Genomic DNA, 23,779 nt, shown 5'->3' on the forward strand with positions numbered 1-23,779 from the left:
CAACTTAATGGCATGGCCCTCACACCTCACTGCAAGCACAGTGCATCCTTTAATAAGACCCAGGAAGGCCTGGTCTGAATAGCATTCTCCAGGGAATAATGCTACTGTGGTAAATTACATAAGGCAGGAAACAAGCTGTTGCTGAGCCAGATGCATGTTGGGAAAGCAAATAGTAGATGTGCAAGAACACCAAGTCCAGGGCCAATCAGTCAGCAAGGCTGGCATCAAGATGGGATGGGAAGTGCAAACTGGTTCAACATTTCTGGAGAATTATTTGTCAGTATCTACCAAAAATGTTCAGGATGCACTAAGCAACTCTTTTTTAGGATCGTTCCAGCAGAGAAAACAAGTGCATAAACTGAAGTATGAAGAAGGATGCTAGCCCAGTAGGCTTGTCCTTTTATGATAGTGAAAAACTGGCACACAACTTATATTTTCAGGAGTAGGTGGGCCAAATATGTACCACCACAGAATGGACCATGAGGCAGTTGTTAAAACAAAGTGAAGATTTATATGAAATAATGGAGAAGACTGCCCTGAAATATTTAGGTGTTAAAAGCAAGTTGAAACAGTGTTTGTATCATTTTTTACTGATACATACCGTTCACAAACACTACTTATATGAGCGATTACAAAGGAATGAATAAGAAATATGCATGACATTTTTAATAAAAGTCACCAGGAAAAAGATGATGGTGTGCTAGAAAGAAGCCTAACTTCTAAATTTACAACTAAATCTAGTGGGATTGCCAATACTTTTTACTTTAGTTAAAAAAAAAAAAAAAAGACAAGAAAATGAAATAAATTTAAGTGGGACAGGATAGCCTTATAGAGAACAAATGCTTAAGAAAACTTGGATGTGATCAAATTAAGACAATGAATTTCGTTAACACAGGTGTTGCTAGTAATTTCTATCAAGGAAAATGTGTAATATTTACTGGGGAAAAAGAAAGCACATGTTAAGTGACTTTCTGTCCCCTCCCAACCCCTCTTAACTGCTCAGGGTCCAAATTTCTGGATAATTAGCAGGTGGAATGGAACATTAATGGACAATTTAAAGAGGGTTCCTTTGGGAAGGTAAGTCTCAACATTAAAGCTACATCTTTAAGAACTAAAGGAGTTATGGGAGAAAAACTGCAAGTTCTTTTTCTGATTAAAATAGGCATGGTTATGTTAATTCTGAGCAAAGCCAGCAGGCTGAGTTCCCAGTCATCCTGGAGTCCAGGGCCCTGCCTGTCTGGGGGTCCAGTGGTGTCCACCCACAGGGATGGCTGACATCATCTTGCTGCAGAGTTGTCTGGACTAGCCTGTGGCCATCACTGCCTCTAGGGTGGGATGGGGACAAGGTTCTTTATGAACTACTTCAGATCTTAAACCACAACCACCCACATCACCATCTGTTAAGTGCCATGTGGACCCTAAAAGAAAAATCCGGTTTGGTCCTAAAAATACTACTTGCATCATAAGGAAAGGTCTCCTATGGCCTCACAGGCCTCTGTTTTACATAATATTAATTAGAGACACTAATTCTGTGTCAGAATGGTACAGTGGCCACACCCTGGAATGTGAAATCATAAACCTTAAAATTCTGCCAAACTGTGTCATTTCATCTGAGTGTAACAAATTGGGTTTAAATTTTTTATGTTTCAAGGTTCCCTAACCACAATTTCACTGGACTAGAATCATAATGTTGCCTTCGACTCACGAGGTACAAGATTGCTATCATTCTCTGTTAGTTAATAATAAAATTATATATGCTTACATGTGATTGAGAAGGAAATACTCTTTTGAAATTTTTATTGAATTTCTCCTGTTTTTTTGCTATATGCCATTCAGTCCCGAGAATACTCCCCATTGCCTCCTTGTGATACTGGAATATTTCCCCCTTGACAGCAGATCTGATGTTAAGCTTTGTTAAGCAGATGATGCTGGAGGGACCATGGAGGAGAAAGGATCTAGGGGGAGCTGACCCTAGCAGTACATGCTCACCTACCAGCTTGTCACCCCTAGACTACAGTTCCCTGCTTAGTCTACCAGCTTCAGCCTGTTAGAACCCAGGAGTTGATTTCCTGCTCCCAATGCATTATGCACGCACCTGGGCCCATGGGCACCAAAATGGAGGCTCCCAGCAGCTCGTCCTGGCTTGCAATTATATACCACCAGCATTTGTTCTGTAGCTGTGGATCAGCTCTAGCCCAGGGAGCTCTGCCAACCAGTGTGCTGTGATGATCTCTCTTTCCCAATGCTATCAAAAGTCAAATAGTCTTTTTTTTTTTAAAATCAGTCTGGCTGGATGTTTGTTGCTCCACTAATCATTTTAAAACAGCTTTTATTTAACTCCATGGGTGGTTTATACTGATTTTCTGCTTTCAATTTCATATATCTCTTCATTGACTCTTATTTTCTTTTTTCTGCTTGCTTTCAATTTAATCTGCTTCTTTCTTCTACTCAATAGCATAGACATATGTCATTAATTTTCAAATTTCCTGTTTTCTACTATTAACTTTTACTGCTAAAAATTTCCCTCAAAGTACTGCTGTAGCTGTATTCCATACATTTTTGATATGGTGTGTTTGGAGGAATCCTTTTGGTTTTTTAATCAAAGTACAGTACAAAGTTATTAAGTACTGCTACTGTGGGAATTAACATAATCAGACAATGTGAAATAATCACTATGAGTGATTTACTTACAGTTATTCTCTGTTTTCTACATTAAACCATCATGATTCCTGAATTTTCTCTGAACAGGTGGTACTCAGTCTCCCGATCATCCTTTTCTAGACATTTTTCAGAGTTCTGGACAAAAGTGTACAAGTGAAAGCAAGCAACTTCTTTTTCATACCCCTGAGAAGCTGTTGGTAGATGCCTAGAACTTGATGCTGTGGTGGTTACTCAGCTTCGACCAAGTGGATGAAGATGATACCCAAGGAAAGAGAGGGACTACAGATATAAGAAACAGGATGACCTCATGGAGCACAGCCCTAGGACCACCCACCAGCCTGCATTACACATAAAAAGAAAGAAACCATCTATTTTCTAAGACATACCATTTTTCCTCTTTTGGAGTAGGCAAATTAGTATGTTAATTATTTCACTTTAGTTTGCATTTGGAAAGGAGAGGAGTATTGTCAAGGATGGAGACGAGACAGAGACTGCCACAGTGACCAGGTGAGATATCATGGTGACATGGACAAGCATGGTGGAGAACTGTGGGTCAAGTCAATATCTGCTTGAGAATTAGAACTAATGAAACTTGCTGATAAATTTGATGCATAGGATAAAAAAAGGGTAACAATTAAGAACAATTCTTAAATTTGAATGGATTTCATCTGATATTCTTATTGGACATCCACGAGGAAGGACTAATAGCAATGATGGACACATAGGGCTGACTCAGAATTTACCACATGGTATTAAAACCATCTGCTTCCTAGCCTTCTCCATGGCCACACCATTAAGTACTTGGAGGAACAGATAATGTCCTATTTATTCTAACATTCTTGGTTTTAACAGAGTAACTGACTTAGGTGGTCAATAAATATTTGTTGAGTTAGTCCATAAATAAGCTTTAGGAAAGGGAAATTTACACTACAAATGATGAAAAAAAATGCTATGGGATTAAAATATCTACCGATACTACAAAAGTGATCTAAATAATTAAAAAGCTAAAGGAAATTGGAAGACATAGATTAATATTTTAATAAAGACAATGCATTTAGAACAGTATATTGAGACATAAAGCCATCTTATCACATTAATTTATAAAGGTATATTAAAGATATTTATAAAGAGATATTAAAACAAAAATAACTTCTATGGAAAAAAATAACAATTTTGGAGATGATACCAAAAAAGATTATCTAATGCTTCTCATACTATGTTCCTCCAAGTCCTGTACTTTCTTAGAAGCACATCTGGCAGGTTGGGGAAGGAGTCAAGTAGGTGAGATTTAGGAGATGTCATTTTAAGGATAATTGGTGAGATTTCATTTTTAAAAAGGAATTATACTACTAAACTAGTTTTTTTTCCACTGAAAGCTAAGAATCTTCTAAACCCATTCTCTAGGTAAAGAAATTGAACCCTGCTTGTCCAGTTACAGAGGATTAGAAGTTGGTTCTTCCAACAACTAGTCTAGAGATCATGAACTTTTATTCCAGAGTTTATCTGAAAATATCCTTGACACACTTCTATATTTACCATCTGCTTTAGTCAGCATTTTTTTTACTGCTGCAACCAAAAGACTTGACAAGAACAATTTTAAGAGGAAAAATTTAATTTAGGATACACGTTTTCAGAGGTCTCGGTTCATAGATAGCTGACTTCATTCCTCAAGGCTTGAAGATCAGCATGGTGGAAGAGTGTGGCGGAGGAATGTGGCTCAGGGCATCACATCAGGAAGCACAGAGCCACGTTGCTCACCAGATACAAAATACACATCCTAAAGGCACACTCCCAGCACCCACCTCCTCCAGCCACACCCTACCTGCCCCCAGTTACCACTCACTCAATCCCTGCTGGGGATTAATTCATTGATTGGCTTAAGGCTCTCATAGTTCTCATTCACCTTTAAATGCTCTTGCATTGTCTCACACAGGAGCTTTTGTGGGGGCACCTAATATCTAAGCCATAATACTATCTATCACTTCTTGGAACCATAAGTTTTATATGTTTATTAAGTTGGGAGAGAGTTATTTTAATGGAGGTAGCACAGGGTATTCAGATATGCCAACTGTGTTGCTCAAACATTGTTATGGAATGAATATACAAATCACTACAACATAGCTATGATTTCTCCCCTGGGGTTTCCAAGGAATTAATTAAATACTAGACAGAAGTAAAGGGAAGAGGAATAGCATGAAAAGAAACTCTCAATTTATTCACATTTCAAAAGAAGTATTGCCTTTTCCAAAAAAAGAAAAAAGTAGAGCTATTATTGAAGGCACCTTCATATTATATTTCCATTATCACTGTAATATTTATCCAGCAGGTTAAGCTGCAGCACACTGTGGATAAAATCTCATCATTTGCTTTCTTCTTTCTTTTCTGAGTGAATTTTTTATCTTATCATCTGAGACGACAGCCTGGCATTATCAAAGCTATGTATCCTGAGAGTCAGTAGCAGGACCAAATTTCCTTTTTTCATTATTTTTGGTGGAACAAACAGGCTTGGAGTAAGTTATCAGCAATGATATGTCTCCAAATCTTTACTGGATTCCCTGAAGGGGGAAAGAAGGTAATTAATCTGTCACCTTAGACACTGTATTGTTTCTCCACAATATTTAAAAGTTTATTTCATTGTGATAAAATTTTATCATAAATAGATGAACTAGCACAAGAGAGAAGAAACATTTCTAACCAAACCTGCTAAAGAACATAAAAGTAAATATTAATTTGAAGAGTTTTGAAATCCTCAGACTAAAAAGAATGAATAGCAATAACAAAAAACAATATTTTGTCCTGCCGATTTATACTTTTGCCTGGTTTAATTACATAGTTCTGAAAACAGATCTGACATATGGCTAGCTTGCTCCCATAAACTTTATTACAGTGAAGTTGTACAAATTTAGAGTATAGAGATTTAGAAATGTGTTGATTTTTCCAAGGGTAATCCTTTTAATTTGCTAATCTCCTCATAAAGTTTCCAGAAGGACACAGAAGCATTTTGAGTAATTCCCCTTACAAGCCACTCTTCTGAACATGTCACTCAGTGTGAAGACTCACTGGGATGTCTCCTTTTTCTAAGAGTTTGAGAAAGAGTCTTTTAAATTCTTCTTTTTGTCTTTCTTTTCCTACTTTCTAAAATGGGTCCTATATATTATCACAGGCAGCCTTGAGGCATAAAAAGTTTCAAAACATAACTCAGGTTATGTGCAAGAAGAGAGAGAGAGAGAGAGAGAGAGAGAGAGAGAGAGAGAGAGAATTCTGTCATTGTAGCACTGCCTTAGCGAACAATGACACCAATATGATCTCGGCATCTTTTTCATGTACCTGCAGGAACGGCCACGTCTGCCCAATATATTCTCGAAGCTCATCCTAATGCTATAAACGTGTGGCTTGGTTCCTCGGCTGACACTGGTGGAAATGACTGGAGTAAGTGTGTTGGTCAGTGAGAAGGTAAATAGCTGCTTTTGGGGCAGGATCACATGAGAAAGGATGGTGAAATTCTGAGCAGTGGAATGCAAGTAGTTTATTGAAGACTGAGTTGTAGATCTTTTAATGCTGATGTGGGGGTTTTGAATGCTAAATGCAAATTATAGTTTAGACTGAAGCCACTGGTCAAACTCATTCTTGGACTGCAAGCCAAAGGGTGCATGGGTGCAGGGCAAGTCAAAAGGTAAGGGGAAACATGTAATCTGTCCTACAGCAAAAACAAAGCAAAACAACAAAAACCACAGGAATAGTGTAGCTTGATTCTTTGTAGCATTTTCATAAACAAAATCATTACTTTAGAAACTAGCAGTTAAGGAAATATATGGATCGGTACGGAGGGGAAAACAACTCAATTGCATGACTCACTCACTGTTTTTTAAAAAGTGATATCAAAGAAATGCTATGATGGCGACTGAGACAGAAGAGTTTACTTGTCAATAATATCTCAATATTTGCAAAAGTCATAAAATACTTGTTTGAACACAGGCCACTTTCTAAAAACTCAAAGATAAAACCTTATTATCTATTAAAGGGACTAAGCTTTGCTTTGTGCAAGAAGCAATAAGATGCTGTATCTCTGCTCTTTTGAAAGGAGGTTGATAACAGGTCAGCTCACATAAGTGAATGCTCCCATTTCACCAACTCATACCAACTAAAGCACACAGGAAGAATAATGTTCACCAGTGATGTCCTCTCTCCCTGGCGCCTACTCCCAGGGTACTGACTGTAAATTTTCCATGCCTAAACTTGGTGGTGTTACTACACTGTTTGTTCTGTTGCTGCAGAGCCTGGTATTTCCTTACCATTGCATTTCCCTACCCACCAACCACAGCTTCCATTAAATTGTGAGGCAAAAATATTTTTATTGCCTAAGTGTCTATTCCCTTCCACACTGTGTCTCACCAGCAGAAAGAAGATTAAAAATACTGAAAGGGAAATCTTACCATTAGTTCAAAAGAAGAGAATTAATTTTGCAGACAGTATTATCCTCCATCTACAGCAGTTTTTTTTTTTTAAATGGATTTTAATTTTTTTTACGGCAGTTTTAGGTTCACAGAAAAACTGAGTGGAAGGTACAGACATTTCCTATATAGCATCATTTTTTAATTGCTTGCAAAAAATTGAACTAAACATTTGGAAAGATGAATAAAAATGATCACATTTATTTATTTATTTAGCTAGAGAGAGAGGGTTATAATTTCCTTAAAGTTAATACCTTTACAACTTCACATCTAATTTGACATTGTGATGTATCACAAAAATCAAAATTATGAGATGAACCATACTATGCACTTCTTGATTATTTGCATCTATAAAGAATTTTCAATATAAGAAAGGAAATTAAAAAGGAACTAGACATCAATCTGAGTGCCCATATGATTTTAGCTTCCTATTTCCCTCAGAGTAGCAGTCCCAGTAGAAATGCTATGAAGAAAATCTAAAGGAAAGTCTGTCAAACTTTTTCAAAATAGAAATTCATTGAAGTCTACTTAGCTGGGCATATTGAAGACACTACCGCTAAATGAACTGAATCACATCCCAAGAGTCAATAATCAGCTTTCATGTGCACACATCACTATTCTGTATGAGACATAAGCATTTTGTTATAAATAAGATGGGATGCAGGAAATGAGCCTAATATTACTTTCCAAAAAAGGTTTCATTAACACCTTACAGCTATTTACTTTCCACCTTGCAAACATGAAACATTTTTAATACTAAACTGTTCTTAAGCAAATGGAGAATAATTTGTTCTATTAAGCTTCAGTAAAATGAACTTTGCATGTGAATGTTAAATGTTATCTGCCACTATTGATTTATTTATTATTAGAACTGAAAAGGGAGAAAATAAAGGAAAACTAAACTTCATATCTATTTTTAAACAAGTAAAAGAATGAAAACCATTTTTAAAAAATTTTAAAGTGATTCTTTAAAGTCATTTCCACAGAATCCTCCAAATGATAGATTTTAAAAGGAGTAGAGAAGTTCAAGATATATCCTTGGCCTCTGCAATAATTCTGTCATCATAAGTCAATATCTGAACAGTGTTATGGTGTCCAACGAAATTTTTTCCTCTCCTTTCTACCCCTGCTCCCAAATCCTAAACTCTGTTAGAAATAAGAACAAAAACAATGCAGTGCAAGGTCAAAACTAAAGGGAGACAGCAGAGCGGTTTGGGTCAACAGACCAGAGGTTCAGGAGCAGAGAGAGCTTCCATTGGGAAGTCAGAGAAATACCCACAGTGAGAGGGGACAGTTCTAGTATTTAGAATGATGAGTTACAGAGATAAGGAAAGAGGAATACCAGGCAAGCATTAATGTTTGATAACACAGGATGTGTTCCCAAACTAATTCTTGCATCTTTACAGGGATTAGCCAACATGATAGGGAAAGCAGTTTCAGACTGACACTTGCTCTTTTCCTGGAGAAGAATCTATTCCAAGCAGAGATTCACCATCACTGATAATTTTTCTATCTAATGCTATTCAAAATGAACAGAAGCCTAAGTTTAGTTTATGCACTATGCTAAGAAAAATTCATTGAGTGGTACATTTAAAAAACACAGTTTTCAACACTCTCAGTGCAACTAAACTCACAAAGAGATTTTTAGGAAGGAAGAATACAAAATGCCATAGCATACACACTACCTGGAAAATGTATTCCTGTCACTGTCAAAGAAAGAAGTGATAGAGGACAAATTCACCTTCAAGGTTAGATAATCTGTTAACTTGACTTAGAATAAAATTGTTCTCTAAGGGATATGCTCCAATGATTTGGGTAGATTATGTTATAGAAATTATAATCAAATAGCTCTCACTTTTATCAAATTACATAATAATGAGACATGAGAGATCAATTGAGGAGAAAGTGCTTTGATTAGGCATCTTTTCTTGCAGGAGTTTGGGCAGGAGATGATGCAAGGCCAGGTTTTAAATGAAATCATGTCCCACAAAAAGATTAGCAGCCTAGACAGACTTACACTTGAGGGTAGAGTCTTCTGAATAAGTAAAGGCAGGCTGCAAAATGAAAGTGGGAAACATAAGGTTAATTGAGTAATCAGGAGAATTAAGAAGTTATCAGGAATGGGGTATGATGACTACACATCTTCATTTGCTTGTGTACACAATGACAGTCATCTATCACCAGTCACTAAGTCCAGACCACACTCAAGGGGAAGGATGTTACACAGCGCATAAAGAGCAGGAGGGGTGTTCCTTGGCAGCTATCTTAGATGCTGCCTACATAAGCTAAGCAACGTTCTTAGGAATAAGGACTTATGTGTGGACAAACATTACAAATCCAAGAAAAAATTTTAAGGCAGAATTTGAGTTATTAACATCTGCTTGTGGATAACCTTCTGGGACTTAACAAGGAGGTGTCAGCACCCTCTAACCTGCCTCAGGTGTGTCACACTAAGGCTGTATTTTGCCACCTTTTCTCACACACACAGACACATCTGTGAATTTGTTAGCGAAAAAGGGAGGGCAAGCCAATGAGGGAACTCACAGCCCACCAAGTAGCATGGACAAGTCACGCTTTCATGTTAACCACAGGAAGCAGCATTGTGATGGCTTTAATGAATATGAGAAAAAATGCAAAATAACTTAGGAACTTGATAAAACTGTTTGCTGGTTCCCCTCCACCCCATCTCACAAGCTGTTTATCAGCTTGATATAGTGATATACACTAGTGAAAATTTACCCGTTGAGTATGGCACCATACTCAATGGTGAGTGGTCACCATTCTTGACACTTCTCCCTTTAAGACTGGAGTCTATGTCCCCTGCCCTTGATTTTGGGTGAGTCTGTGATGGCTCTGACCAACAGTCACTGTGGAACTTGAGGCTGAGTTAAGGGAAGACACACAGTTCCATCTGGTCCTTGTGGGACAGCCATCCTCATAGCCCAACCATCATGCTGCAAAGAAGCCCAAACTAGCCCACATGAAAAGAACCCACAGAGGACCTAAGACTCTATAATGACAGAGATAGAGCTGTCTGACCAGTCCCCAGCTGCTCTAAATCCACCGTTTGCCTCCCAAATCCAAGACTGCTCAGCCAACATTTTATGAATTACTGACCCTGAAATCATGAAAAGATAATTTAACAAATATGTTTGTTACTGACAGAATTTTGAGGTGTTGCAATAGCCAGGAAGTCATCATATACTAAAAATGAATGTACAAACAAAATTATAGTATAAAATGGGATATTAGATTAAAAGTTTTTCAAAACACTTAGGACAGAAAAGTCTTTGGTAAAAGTTACTAACTATAATTGGGAAATATTTGTAGAGAGGATGATATAATTAAAAGTAATCCTAGGCTAATAAGTATAAATTACAAATTAGAAAATTTGACAAAACAGCATTCTATTTTTATTATAATGTTCAAATCAACAATAGATCTAAACATGTGATCAGCAACTACCTCCTATCCTCATCTTATTATGGTAACGTTACAAAACATTTGTTTCTGTATCAGCATTTTGAATATAATACATCCCCTTCATCATATGCTCTCTAAGTGCACACCACTCTGCTGGTCACTAACACCACTTTCATTTAAGAATCATGCAGATCATGTTACCTCCAAAGTCCTTTCTTCTCCTCTATACTACTTATTCTCCCCCACCCTCCTTCCCCTTATTTCTCATCTTTTGGAAAACATTCTCATCCATGTTTCAAGGCACCATCTCCACTATCCATCCTCCTGGGCCTGTCCCAATACCTTGATCCATCAACATGCCTTCTTACATCTTCAGGGCCCCTTACCTTACAAATATCCTAGTCTTCCTTTCTTCAATGATATTTATGACATACTATAAAATGTGTCAATATTGATTTAAAAATACCTTCACAGTGACATCAATCCTCTTCAATTAATTCTCCAAGTGATCTCTGCTCAATGTCCTTCAACTCTTCACTCTCTGCTCACACGTTACACCTGCTATAATCTGACTGTACCCATCCAACGCTCCAGGGATGATTCTCTCAGAAGTTGCCAACATGGCCTTTTCTCTGCAGCCTCCAAAGCCCTTGCCACAGTATTTGAGGCAGTCGATACACTCTTTCTTCTTGAAATTCCACTTCTGACTTTCAAACAGAGTGCTCTCCGGCTTTCTTTGTAGTCTGAACACTCTTTCTCTGTTCTTTTCTCTGAACCATCATCTACTCTCCAAAGCAGAAACTTTTCCCTTCTTCTTCTATCAACTCTCACACTGACCTAACTCAGAAAGCCCAAATCTCTAGCCTCCACGTGATTCTAGCTTGAAACTGCTTCAAGTGTGCTTTAAACTTTCTTTGTTGGTTCATTCCATCTAATGTGATCAGTGCCATAGACAGGAACTGAATGCTTCACACAGCAAACACTTCCCAGGTAAGAAAATGCTTTGTATGAAGTCAAAGTAACCAGAGCATCAGAAATCACATTGGTCACCATGAAGAGTGATCCTTAATACAGCAAACTTAGGCTGGAGAACTCTCATTTTAATACTACTATTATTAATTATTTCCTCTGCCTGAAATGCTCTGATCCCTGGTATCTTCCTGTCTGTGTCCCACCACCTTCCATGAACAAGTATCACCTTCAAAGAGACGTTCCCAGAACATGCCACGTAAAATAGCACCAACAGCATCTCTCATAGTGTCACGTAAGAGATAGGTTCTGTACTTCTTTGCTTACTGTCTATCTTTCCTGGCAGGAATTTAAGTTTTATAACAGCAGGGGCTTTATTTTGTGCACTGCTGTCTCCACAGAACATGGAATGAATATTTTGTACAGAGTAGACACACAATAGATACATGTTGAAGAAATTAATACTTTCATGAGAAAATTATTTAAATAAAGTATTCCCATTTTCCATTTGATAAAAAAGTTTGTAACACTGTAATTAAAAAAAACACTTGGAGCAAAAGAAATTACCCATTTAAGCTAATTCAAATCTCTACATAATAGCCAGCTTGTCTTCTAACAGAAGTTTCTTTTCAAAAAGTAATGTGATTCTATAGTGGGATCCCACTGTTCTCATTTTTTCTCAAACAAATGATCCTTCTGAAGTTTGCTCCCTATACTTCTCTTCGTTTAGGAAGCACAAAACTTTCTTTATTAGAACCAACTATCTAATGTCTCCATATGTGAGCTACCCAGTATTTATTTCTCTAACATCTTCGGTTTCACTGGATGTTCCTTTAACATTTTTCTCCACATGGACCGCTTTTGTTTTCTTTCCTCATAGAACTCCTGACAGGGAGGATCCTAAGATAGCATTAGTCCAGGGATATTCAGTCTTTCTTTTGGCAGCAGGATTCCTTTCATACACAAAATCTTAATAAAGGTAGAGCCAAAAGTGGACTGCCTGGATCTGGGCCTCCCTCTGAGGCTCCGGCATCATTGAGACCCTGAGGAGGATCACAGGTTTTCTTTGAAAAACAGGAGAGGTTCACACTTTTCTAATGAAACCCAGATGTGTTTTCTGCGTCGGCTCTCACATTTCTTTGGCAGAACGCTCTCCTCTTCTCCGGGGCTATCAGCATTTACTGAGCACACACGGCACAACAGACACAGTATGGGCATCGTGCAGGTGGTACTGAGAGCGCTCAGGGAAGGAATCTGGCTTCGTACCTCCCCCACGCCAGATAAACAGCCTCCAGTTGATGTATGTCCTCCCTCAAGTGACTGAGTGTTTTTTCCCTCCCTGTTATCCTTCACTTCTCTACTGTCACCCTTCACTTGACCTGATTCACTGCACTGACTCTCCTGATCTGGCTCCCCAGCCCCACGCCACTCCCACAGATCACGAGTGTCCCCTAAAGTTTAGGCCATGTTCCACTGCATTATTCAACCACCTTCTCAGGATTCAAGAAAGAGTGAAGTTTGAGACTCATCATCGTCTCTTTCATGAAAAGAGACACTCAAAAATTGTCTCTTTTGATTCCCATCTTTACCCTAATGCTGTTGTGTCTGAGCTGTGCACTGGACATCCCTACTGGGGATCACCTACAATGACACAAAGGTCATTACCGTGAGTTCTCCTCCTCATTTCCTGTCACTGGTTCTCCTTTTCAGTGTGCCCATTATTTTAAATGACCTCACTAATTGCCTACTTTCCCAAACTTGAAAATTTTAAGTCATCCTTGACTCCTTTCTTTTCCTCATTTACATTAACCAAAACATAACGGTTTGAGAACAACGATCTTGTGATCTGGTTTTCTGGAAGCTTTACAAATGTAGCTCATTTACTCATATTCTGAAGGTGTGCTTTGTGCTACCACCTGGAGACACAGTGATTGGCACAGAATAGATGCCTAATAACCTTGCTGAATAAATGAATACTCGAGTAAGTTCAAGATATGCATTACTTATAGCATAAAAATCCTAAGCAAATTATCTAGTACTTGGGGAACGTGTTAGTACATTTGGGTACATTTATAAAATTTTATAGTATCATTAAAACAATATTTCCAAGTGTGTATTAATTACTGAAAATTGCTGCCTGCTTAAATTAAAGAGATAGGGCTGGAGACTACTGGTACAGCAGAATCCCTAGTACTCACACCCCCTTTATTTTTGATTCATTAGCTTCAAGAAATAAAAAATAAAATTAAATAATTTTAAAATGAAGAGAATAGGAATAAAAAATCATAAATTTATTATGAACTCCACTGTGAAAAACTACAAAAAAAGACAATATACAAAAATGGTTAAACACTGGTTATCTCTGGGAGGTGATTTTTACTTACTCTTAGACTATCTTTAATTTTTTAATTTACTTCTCTAAACTTAATATTCTGAAAAGTGTTTGTCATCATGAAAATGACTGAGATTATTGGTAAGTTGTGAAGGAAGCACACAATATTACACATACAACATTAAGAGGTTTTTGGAACAGGGTGGGAGGTACTACAACCTATTGCTCCCATTTTCTTCATCTGAAACTGACTTAAAATTGTTCCTTAATATTTTCAATATTATTTACTCCAGCATGTATTTCTTGGTTCTCTTTCAATCTTTATTTGGTTGAGTTAATCATTTTATTGATTGTTTTAATTTTGTTAAAATGCCATTTGGATGTTATTACACTCTCTTTTAAAAAATTAAATGGTCTCCTTAGCCTAGCAATTCCACCCTTAGGTGCACACAAACCCAAGATAAATAAAAATGCGCACACAAAAACTTGTATACAAATGTTCATAACAGCATTATTTATAATAACCAAAAAGTGAAAACAACCTGATTGTCAACATCGGTAAGCAGATGAAACATGGTGAATCCATGCAATGTAATATTATTTGTCAATAAAATTAAGTACATGATACAGCATAGATGAACCTTTTCTCCGTATTTTTAATGGTACAATGTTCAAGATGCATTGTTGCTTATTTGTATATGCACACAACATAATAAAATAGTTTGGCCTATATCATTCCACTGTATTCCCCTTATCCTTCCTTTGTTCCTCCCTCTAGTTCCTTTCCTGTCCACTATTGATCCTCCTTCAATTTTCATGTGATCCCCCATCTTTATTTTTCTCTTTTTCTCTGTAACTTCCATGCATGATAGAAAACACACAACCCTTGACCTTTTGAGTTAGGTTTATTTCGCTGAACATAAACATTCTCAAGTTCCATCCATTTTCCAGCACATTACATAATTTCATTTTTCTTTGTGGTTGAATAAAATTCCATTGTGCATACAGTCCACATAATCTTTATCCATTTATCCACTGACTGACACCTAGGCTGGTTCCATAGTTTGGCTATTGTGAACTGTGCTGCTGTAAACATGGGTATGCATGTAGCACTGTAATAAAGCATGAGTCAATCTTGAAAACATTGTGCCACGTGAAAAAAACCAGTAACAAAGGACCTGATATTGTATGATTCCATTTATGTTGAAGGGGCAGAACAGGCAAATCTACAGAGTCAGAAAGTATATTAGTGGTTGCCTAGGGCTAGAAGGGTGGAAGGAAATAGTGGTTGACTGCTAATAATTATGGCATTACTTTCTCAGGAGATAAAACTTTCTAGAATTGACTGTAATGATGACTGTACAACTCTACAAATGTACTGAATTGTGTATTTTAATGAGTGAATTGTATGAACTGTTTCTCAATAGAGCTGTTACATACAGCAAAAATCATACCATTTCCTTACTACTTTCCAGATAATTGAGATTAAAAAATTTCTCTACTTATCAAAGTTCAATTTTGAATATCAAACTTCAACCTCTATTCCTGCAGGCCAGATTCCAGTTGTCTCCATTCTACTCCTAAACTGGAAGTCCCCTTTCTTTCTTAATTATCAACTCTTCCAATCTTATACTTTCTTTAGTGATTGACAAAAATTTTATATGCAATTTCTTCTTTTAAACTCTCAGAGGCCTTAGGCATAATCCTATAATATCATGCATTTTTATAATTTAAAAAGGTTTGAACTGCAAGACAATATTGAAATCACCCTTTTCAAATCCACCCTTTGCAGAAGCAGAAACTATCATTCTATTAGAAAAGGTGATTTGTAACAAAGAACCTAGGATTAGAATCCAATATTTACCTCTATAATCAGTATTTTAACTAATATAAGACCCACTATTATTACCTGGTCTTCCATTTGCTCATAAGTGCTTAGTAATTAATCATGACTCCATTTCTAAAGCACGCCTTGCTCCTCTGCCTTGCCTGTCATGATAATTTTCTCCATTGCTGACACTGGTATACAATGCCTTTACATCCCATTGTACCTAGTGCTGCAGAGGGTGTTGAAGTAGCACAGTAAACTGACCTAATGTAAATCCAACAATTGTAGTAATGGTACAAACCTGTGATACTAATATTGCACCCTAACAATGTGGCTGCTCCTTCTGCTTGGATGATAATAATTCCCAAAGGAGGTAATGACAGCTTTAATGATGTTCTGTAAGGCTCCTCTAGCCTGCTATGAAACCTTAGGATCATGGTTCCACTTTTAAGACCCTGAAAACAAACCCATACTAGGGAACAAGGACAGAAACTCCGCAGAGTATTTCTGTCTAGTTAGTTCAGTGCAAAACACAGAGGTGTTGAGAAGGAACAGACTTGAAGCCAGGCTGAGTAGTAGATTTTCAAGTTGCTAGTGATTCTTTACACACACACAACACACACACACACACACACACACACACACATATACACTTGTGCAAACACACCCTGATTTTCATGTGTGTGTATAGATAGAGATATATGATATATGTACATGATATCTATCTATCTATATTGATAAGAGGAATATTTTGACAACTGCACCAATCAAATAATGCCAAAATAGATTAAGATCTGGCAGGTAAAATTCCACTGTGAGCCAGGAGACCTGATCAGCAGGGAAAAGTGAGACTATCAAGGTTATCCACATTCAAAGGCAGGGGAAAAAGAGAACAGCTCTGAAAAACAGAATCATGCCATGACTGCTGTACTTTGGGCCATGAGCCACACAAGCCCAGAAGCATCTGCCAAAGTTTTCAGACAGCTGTGCAAGCACTCTCTGCCATTTGTTCAGCTGTTTTGAAGTGAGAGAGACACATATTCCCAGGATCCCACCCAGTAGACCTTTTCAATTTGGAACAATGTGATTAGAATACAAATTCTCTTTATTAGTTTCGATTTTGTCACTCTGAATATATACTCACCTGAAGGAATGCATTTGCTGCTTATTTTTTGCAACTAATGGAGGTGAACTCAATACATCATGCCACATTTTAAAATGGGTTTATGCTGAAAAAAATGAAAATAAATCATTCTTTCCCACCAAAAAGGAGAGCTGCTGGTTAGAGAAAGAAATAGGTGCCTAATTCACTGGGCAACTCAAAATATCTTGAATGTAATTTGTCAAAATTCTATTGCCTGCCTTCCTTTCTTGCATATGAACATCACAGTTTCAAAGAAAATGATTTAATGATGAAATCTCGGATGGTAGCAAAACCAGCTCACCTTGTATCTATGCATACACTTATTAAGTTTGGAAAATGTATTCAGTGGATTTGTTAAACTTGTGAAATGCTCTTTTCCTCCACAGGAGGGGGAAAGAAGCACAAAGGCTTTTATTAACTGATCTTTGTTGCCTTCCACATTTTTTATAAAGACTCAGTGTGTGGGAGCTAATTATACTAGCCATGTTGGGTAACAAGCTATTAATTTGGTGCTTCCAAGTTATTAACCACCTATCTATATTCAGCTCACAGGCAAATGAATAAACTTAATCCCTGTATTAAAACACAAACAAACCAAATAATCCCACATTTCATGACTTTTCAGAGTTGATTATCTCCTTGGCAATACTGTACCAGAAGTCAGATATACCACTGCCACTTTAGAAGAGAGTCTCTGGCAGTTTATATCAGAAGCCAATTAAAGAGAATATAATCTCGATTTATTAGTCATTCCTCTTCAGACCTGATATAAAAGGTCACTCAGGAAAAGCATTTTTTTCCCAGTGATTCAACCCTAATGGGTATGTAAAATTTTCTTTTCCATTGATCACACAAATCCTGAGAAAGTTTACTTGTGTAATACATAGCTAACATTTGCAAATGTAAACAAATCAGCAGAGAAAATGTCTAAGATAACATTTAGCATCAAGTTTTTAAGATTTCTCTTATTTTGATTGTTTTGTCTAATTCTTCAGTGTGAAATGTAACATCATTTAATTCTAAAAGCAGCAATCTTATATAACTGATCTAGTTTCTAATTATCAAAATGCATTTTATTTTTAAAAAGCATTATACATGTAAAACAGCTACAGTAAATGAAAGTGTTATTGGTATCAACAATCAAGATTTTTGTCTGCATTTAAGGTCTCTGCTAAGAGCAAACAGTATTTTAGTGTACCAGTAATCCCATGGGAAGTTTACAATAATTTATTTCTCTGGCTTGTTAAAAGCATAGCTCAAAGGTCTCTGAATACTTATAAAATTAGGAAACTACTGCCATAAAATTAAGAAATAGTAGCAAACTCCCCATATAGGAAGCAATTCAACAAGGTACCACCCTTTGGAAATTGCTTAGATTTTATAAGTATTTCAAATCAAAACTTTGATCAAGTAAACTATGTCAACAAATTATGTGGTCATGAAACTCATATTTTGCTTTCATAATTTATTCATGTAACCCTCTATTTTCATCTTAAATTCATATTTAAAGAATGTATAAGTAGAGATACTTCTTACTATATGATTCCTTTTGAAGTTTTCTGATTTTAAATATGGGAAAATTAATTATTTTAGCATAAAATAAATCATCAGCAATTTGATAGTTACATGATTATTTTTTGATAGCTAACTGAAGAGTAAAAAGCTAAGTGAAATGTAAAATTAAGGAATTATTCTCAGAATATAATTCAGTGGTATTGCTATTAATGTACTTGAACTTTAAATAAATATAAAAACTAAATAGTTGAAGATAGGCTTTAGTATAAATTCTGGATGCTTCAAAATATATCTCATTAAAATTCCCTCTCCTGTTGTTTTGGTGACAAAATATAAGGAAAAGTTTATTATATTTTTAAGAAAATACCTGTAAAAATTTTATTTAAAATAACTGAAATGAAAATAAAAGCATGAGTGGAGAAAAGAAAATATTAAAAAAACTATACATTTGTACAAGGGAACATAAAATATTAATGATTTCTTCATAGTAGGGAAAGTTCAAATCTATTTGCTCCTAATACAATCGATAGGCTCAATATGATCTGACAAGAAAAAACAAGAGATGTTCTTGGGAAAATGATTTTCACATGTTTAGATAAAGGGGTAGATGTATAAGAACAGTCAATAAATTTATGAAAATTAAATTTTATTGAATTAGAAACTTTCATTTCTAATCATTATACTTAGTAGGACAAGTATGCAATGTTTATTTCTGTTATTAGAATAACAAGCTTTTGAAGCAAGAATCAACAACTGGGATAGATTCAAACTAAAAAGCTTTCTCTCAGCAAAGGAAACTATCAGCAATGTGAAGAGAGAGCCTACAGAGTGGGAGAAAATCTTTGCCACTCATACTTCAGATAGAGCACTAATTTCCAGAATATATAAAGAACTCAAAAAATTCTACACCAAGAATACAAATAATCCAATCAACAAATGGGCTAAGGAAGTGAACAGACACTTCACAGAAGAAGATCTACAATCAACAGATATATGGAAAAAATGTTCAACATCTCTAGTAATAAGAGAAATGCAAATCAAAACTACCCTAAGATTCCATCTCACCCCAATTAGAATGGTGATTATCAAGAACACAAGCAATAATAGGTGTTGGCAAGGATGTGGGGGAAAAAGTACACTCATACATTGCTGGTGGGGCTGCAAATTAGTGCAGCCACTCTGGAAAGCAGTATGGAGATTCCTCAGAAAGCTTGGAATGGAACCACCATTTGACCCAGCTATCCCACTCCTTGGCCTATACCCAAAGGACTTAAAATCAGCATACTACAGAGATACAGCCACATCAATGTTCATAGCGGCTCAATTCACAATAGCCAGATTGTGGAACCAACCTAGATGTCCTTCAATTGATGAATGGATAAAGAAACTGTGGTATGTATGTGTGTATATATATATATATATATATATATATATAATGGAATATTACTCAGCCATAAAGAATGATAAAATTATGGCATTTGCAGGCAAATGGATGAAATTGGAGAATATCATGCTAAGTGAGATAAGCCAATCTCAAAAAACCAAAGGACAAATGATCTCGCTGATAAGTGGATGATGACACATAATGGTGGGTGGGAGGGGTTAGTGTTAGGGTTAGGGCTAGGGTTAGGGAGGGGGGCAAGAATGCAGGAAGGAAGGACTGTATAGAGGGAAAAGAGGGGTGGGAGGGGTGGGGGGAAGGGTAACAGAATGAATCAAACAACATTGCCCTATGTACATTTATGATTACACAAATGGTATACCTTTACTCCACGTACAAACAGAAACAACATGTATCCCATTTGTTTACAATAAAAAAAAAAATTAAGAGGCAAAAAACAAAAAGAATAACAAGCTTTTGATATTGATATTAGGCTGCTCTCATCCATATAATGTCTCCTCCATACAATGAAGAACACTTCCCTGTCATCAGGAATGATGATAGGTTTCCTAATGTATTTTTAATGAAAAGTGTTCATTAGGTAGTAAGTGAAAATAGCAAGTTATAAGTGGAGTACAAAATACAATTTAATTTTGTAATGTATAGAAACTATGTATCAAAATACTAAGTGTGGTTTTCTCTGGGTAGTAGGACAAAGGGTGATTTTTCACCTTTTATACTTTTGAATATTGTGGGACTTTTCCATTATAAAAACACATTTCTTTGAGTCATAAGAAATCTAACATTTGTGGGTGGGAACTCATAAATATCAAACATAATAAAATTGAAAGGAAGTAGATGAAGACACCTTCTGGGAGAAAGAAAATCAATAGCTACACTTTGATGAGGGCGTCTCTTTTAGGGACTTTCCCACTGGCCACCTGCTGTTAGTGTGCAGGGACTTACTGGGATACAGGATACTGCAGGAAGAAATCATGTGCTTTAATTTCCTAGTTTCTAGTCCCTTTTTTTATGATTTTATTGTTGGAGTCAAGGTGAACACATTAGCAATGAAGTCTCAGTTCATACCACTACTATCACTACACCCTACTGTGGTCCTCACACATGCTATGAAAGCTCCACTTTGTTATGGTACTTGCAAAACTGAAATGAAAGGTTATCCAATAAGTGTATCTCTTCACATAGGCCATAATAAATTTTCTTCAGTGATTTCATAGGGGAGTTTACCAAAGGAGTGAAAAGTATGGTAATGTTAGCTATTATAATGTATTTAGTTTAAATTCTTTCAACAAAAACCTTAATTTGTCTAGTTCTGATTCCATACTTAAATATTAGGTTTACAGAACTATTTCCTAACATAAAAGCCTACTGAATAAAATTACCTGGCATAAAAATGAGGTACTAAAAATAGTAATATATACTTAACGGTGTATTTACTATGCGAGGCATTGTTCTAAAAACACTCTACATCAAGTCAATGATTTCTCAAAGCAACCTTTGAGGTAGGTGCTACTATTACCTCTCAATGCATCCATGAAAAAAATAGGGCTCAGAGAGCTAATAAGTCCATTGCCCAAGGTCACATACCTAAAAAGTGACAGAAGAGGGTGCTAAACCCAGGTAATCTGGCTCTAGAACACATATTTTTCACAGATTTTTAAAAATCTGAATAAACTTTTAGAATAGTTTCAGATGTATAGAAAAGTTGAAAAATACAGTACAGAGAGTTCATGTGTGCTCCTCACTCAGCTTCCCTTCTTGTTAAAGTCTAACATTATATTGTACATTTGTTACAACTGAGGAACCACACTGGTATGTTGCTATTAATTAAAAACCATACTCTATTTTGATTTCACTATTTTATTCCCCCTAATGTGTTTTTTCTATTCCAGGATTCTGTCCAGGAGACCATATTACACTGAGTTGTCAAGTGCCCTAAGCCTCCTCTGGGTGGTGACGTTTCTTAGACCTTCCTCGATTTTGATGACATGGACAGTTTTGAGGAGTACTGGCTCAGTATCTTATAGAATATGCCACAGTTTGGTTTCGATGTGTTTTTCATATAGAGACTGGGGTTACAGCTTTGGGGAGGAATACCACAGAAGTACAGTGCCATTCTCAACACATCACCTCAAGGGTACACGCTGCCATGGCTTATCACTGATGATGCTAGTCCTGAAGACCTGGCCAAGGTACTATCTGCCTGGTGTCTCCATTGCAAGGTTCCTATCCTCCTTGCACCCATTTTCATGTTCTGTGCTATGGAAGAAAGTTACCAAAGTCAAGAGCTACAGGGTGGCAGGGGTTAAGCTGGGCTTCTGTATAAATTATTTGAAATTGTTCGGTGTGCATTTTTAACTCCTTACTCTGTGCTGCCTTGTATACCTTACTCTATTTTGCATACTGTTCTTTTACAATAGCTTAAAAACACAATTTTAACTAATTTCCTGCTTTTCAAAGGCCCAAAAATATGTGAGAATTAAATGTGACAACAGATTGATTTGTTTTAAAATATTTTCCATTGATCACTCTAGGATATGTTGCTAAATGATTAATTAGAAACTAGTTTTTCTCAGAAACACTCTGCAAAGAACTTACCAGGAATATACGTTCAAGCTGATCCTGAATGTCTTTCATTCCTGGAAAAGCAGCAACTCCTTGGATCATCTCGACAAAGATGCAGCCAACTCCCCTGAAGAGAGAAGAAAGAATCATCATAAAAGTTCCAACACATTCTACTTAGAAAACGGAATCTGAAATCAGAATATCTACTCCCCAGAGGAAGCAATAAGTAAATGATACTGTGAATAAGAATCAAGAGCTGTGCATGAACCCGGACCAGGACTCTCCTTCACCTCTGTCTAAAACTCCCAAAGGATCCAAACAAATACAACTACACTGGCAGTGAAATCAGTGGAAACCAAGAAAATAGCAGCCTCCATGACTTCCTCTCACTTACAGGGTATTGTTGAGAAAGTCCTGGGCTGATATACAAAAGGTGGCACAGTTCTGTTCTAACATCCTTTCCCAACAGTATTTCACAAACCCCTAATGTCCTGCAGCCTACAGCTGTCCAGTGGTTATTTTGCAGGGGGACTGAACTCAGGGACACTTGACCACTGAGTCACATCTTCACATCCCCAGTCCTATTTTGTATTTTATTTAGAGACAGGGTCTGAGTTGTTTAGTGCCTTGCTTTTGCTGAGGCTGGCCTTGAATTTGCAATCCTCCTGCTTCAGCCTCCCCAGCCAGTGGGATTACAGGCAAGCGACATTGAGCCCAGCTAATCCAGTGGTTCTTAATTTTTGCATCAGCATCACCTGGGGTATTTTGAAAACCACAAATGCTCTGGCCACAAACCTGAGAAATTCTACTTAGGTACTGAAATCGGTTGCTTGGATGTTTCAGGGTAACTACACTGAAGATTGCTGAGCCCTAGTGGCAAGCATAAACCTAAAGAATTTAGCCCAAATTGCTTCACTACCTAGAACACCCTCTTTCCTTATCTATTTGATCTTGACATCTAGATCAGACTATATCTCTATAACGCCATCTCCTCCATGAAGTCTTCCATCAACTTTCAAGTAGACAAATAGCTCTCTTTATGAGCTTACTGGATAAGCCCTTACTTAATATATTAGCCACCTACCACATCTGACCTTCTCTCCTTCCTTGACCTGCCATGCTCAAAGTTCCTATCTAGCAAGGCAGTCTAGCATATCAGAGAACCTAGCCTTCCAGGCCACAGCAGCCTGCACCTGAGCCAAAAGGAATAATCAATCTATAGGTTGAGCAGAGAGCCAGTCAGATACTTTTGCTGGGATTTTGGAAAGCAAGTCATTTGTAGCAGGATGATAAGAAACTAGTGTATGTCGATGGGATAAGTCACTTTAACGGCAGAGAACTAGCATAAAGAGCCATACATTCCTGCACATGAAGTCCACTAAACTGATCTGGTTCCTGCCTTCTGGAGGACGGGATGTTCAGAATACCCAGTGTGTCTTTCTTCATCCCTCTGCGTCCTAGCAGTTATCCATATCTGCTAATGGCTGTA

General features: G+C 36.9%; 1 protein-coding gene across 7 annotated transcripts in view; it reads right to left on the bottom strand.

Annotated features, from left to right (window-relative positions):
* The window catches only part of CDK14 (cyclin dependent kinase 14), a 603,169-nt gene that overhangs the window by 181,306 nt on the left and 398,084 nt on the right, over window positions 1–23,779 (bottom strand). For all 7 annotated transcript variants that reach the window (XM_079152093.1, XM_079152094.1, XM_079152096.1 and 4 more), the window contains one exon: window positions 22,324–22,417. In XM_079152093.1, the coding sequence (XP_079008219.1) occupies window positions 22,324–22,417 (94 nt within the window). The remainder of the gene's footprint in view (window positions 1–22,323; window positions 22,418–23,779) is intronic.

Source organism: Sciurus vulgaris (genome assembly GCF_902686455.1).
Source record: "Sciurus vulgaris genome assembly, chromosome: 8".
In the NCBI taxonomy this organism is placed as follows: Eukaryota; Metazoa; Chordata; class Mammalia; order Rodentia; family Sciuridae; genus Sciurus; species Sciurus vulgaris.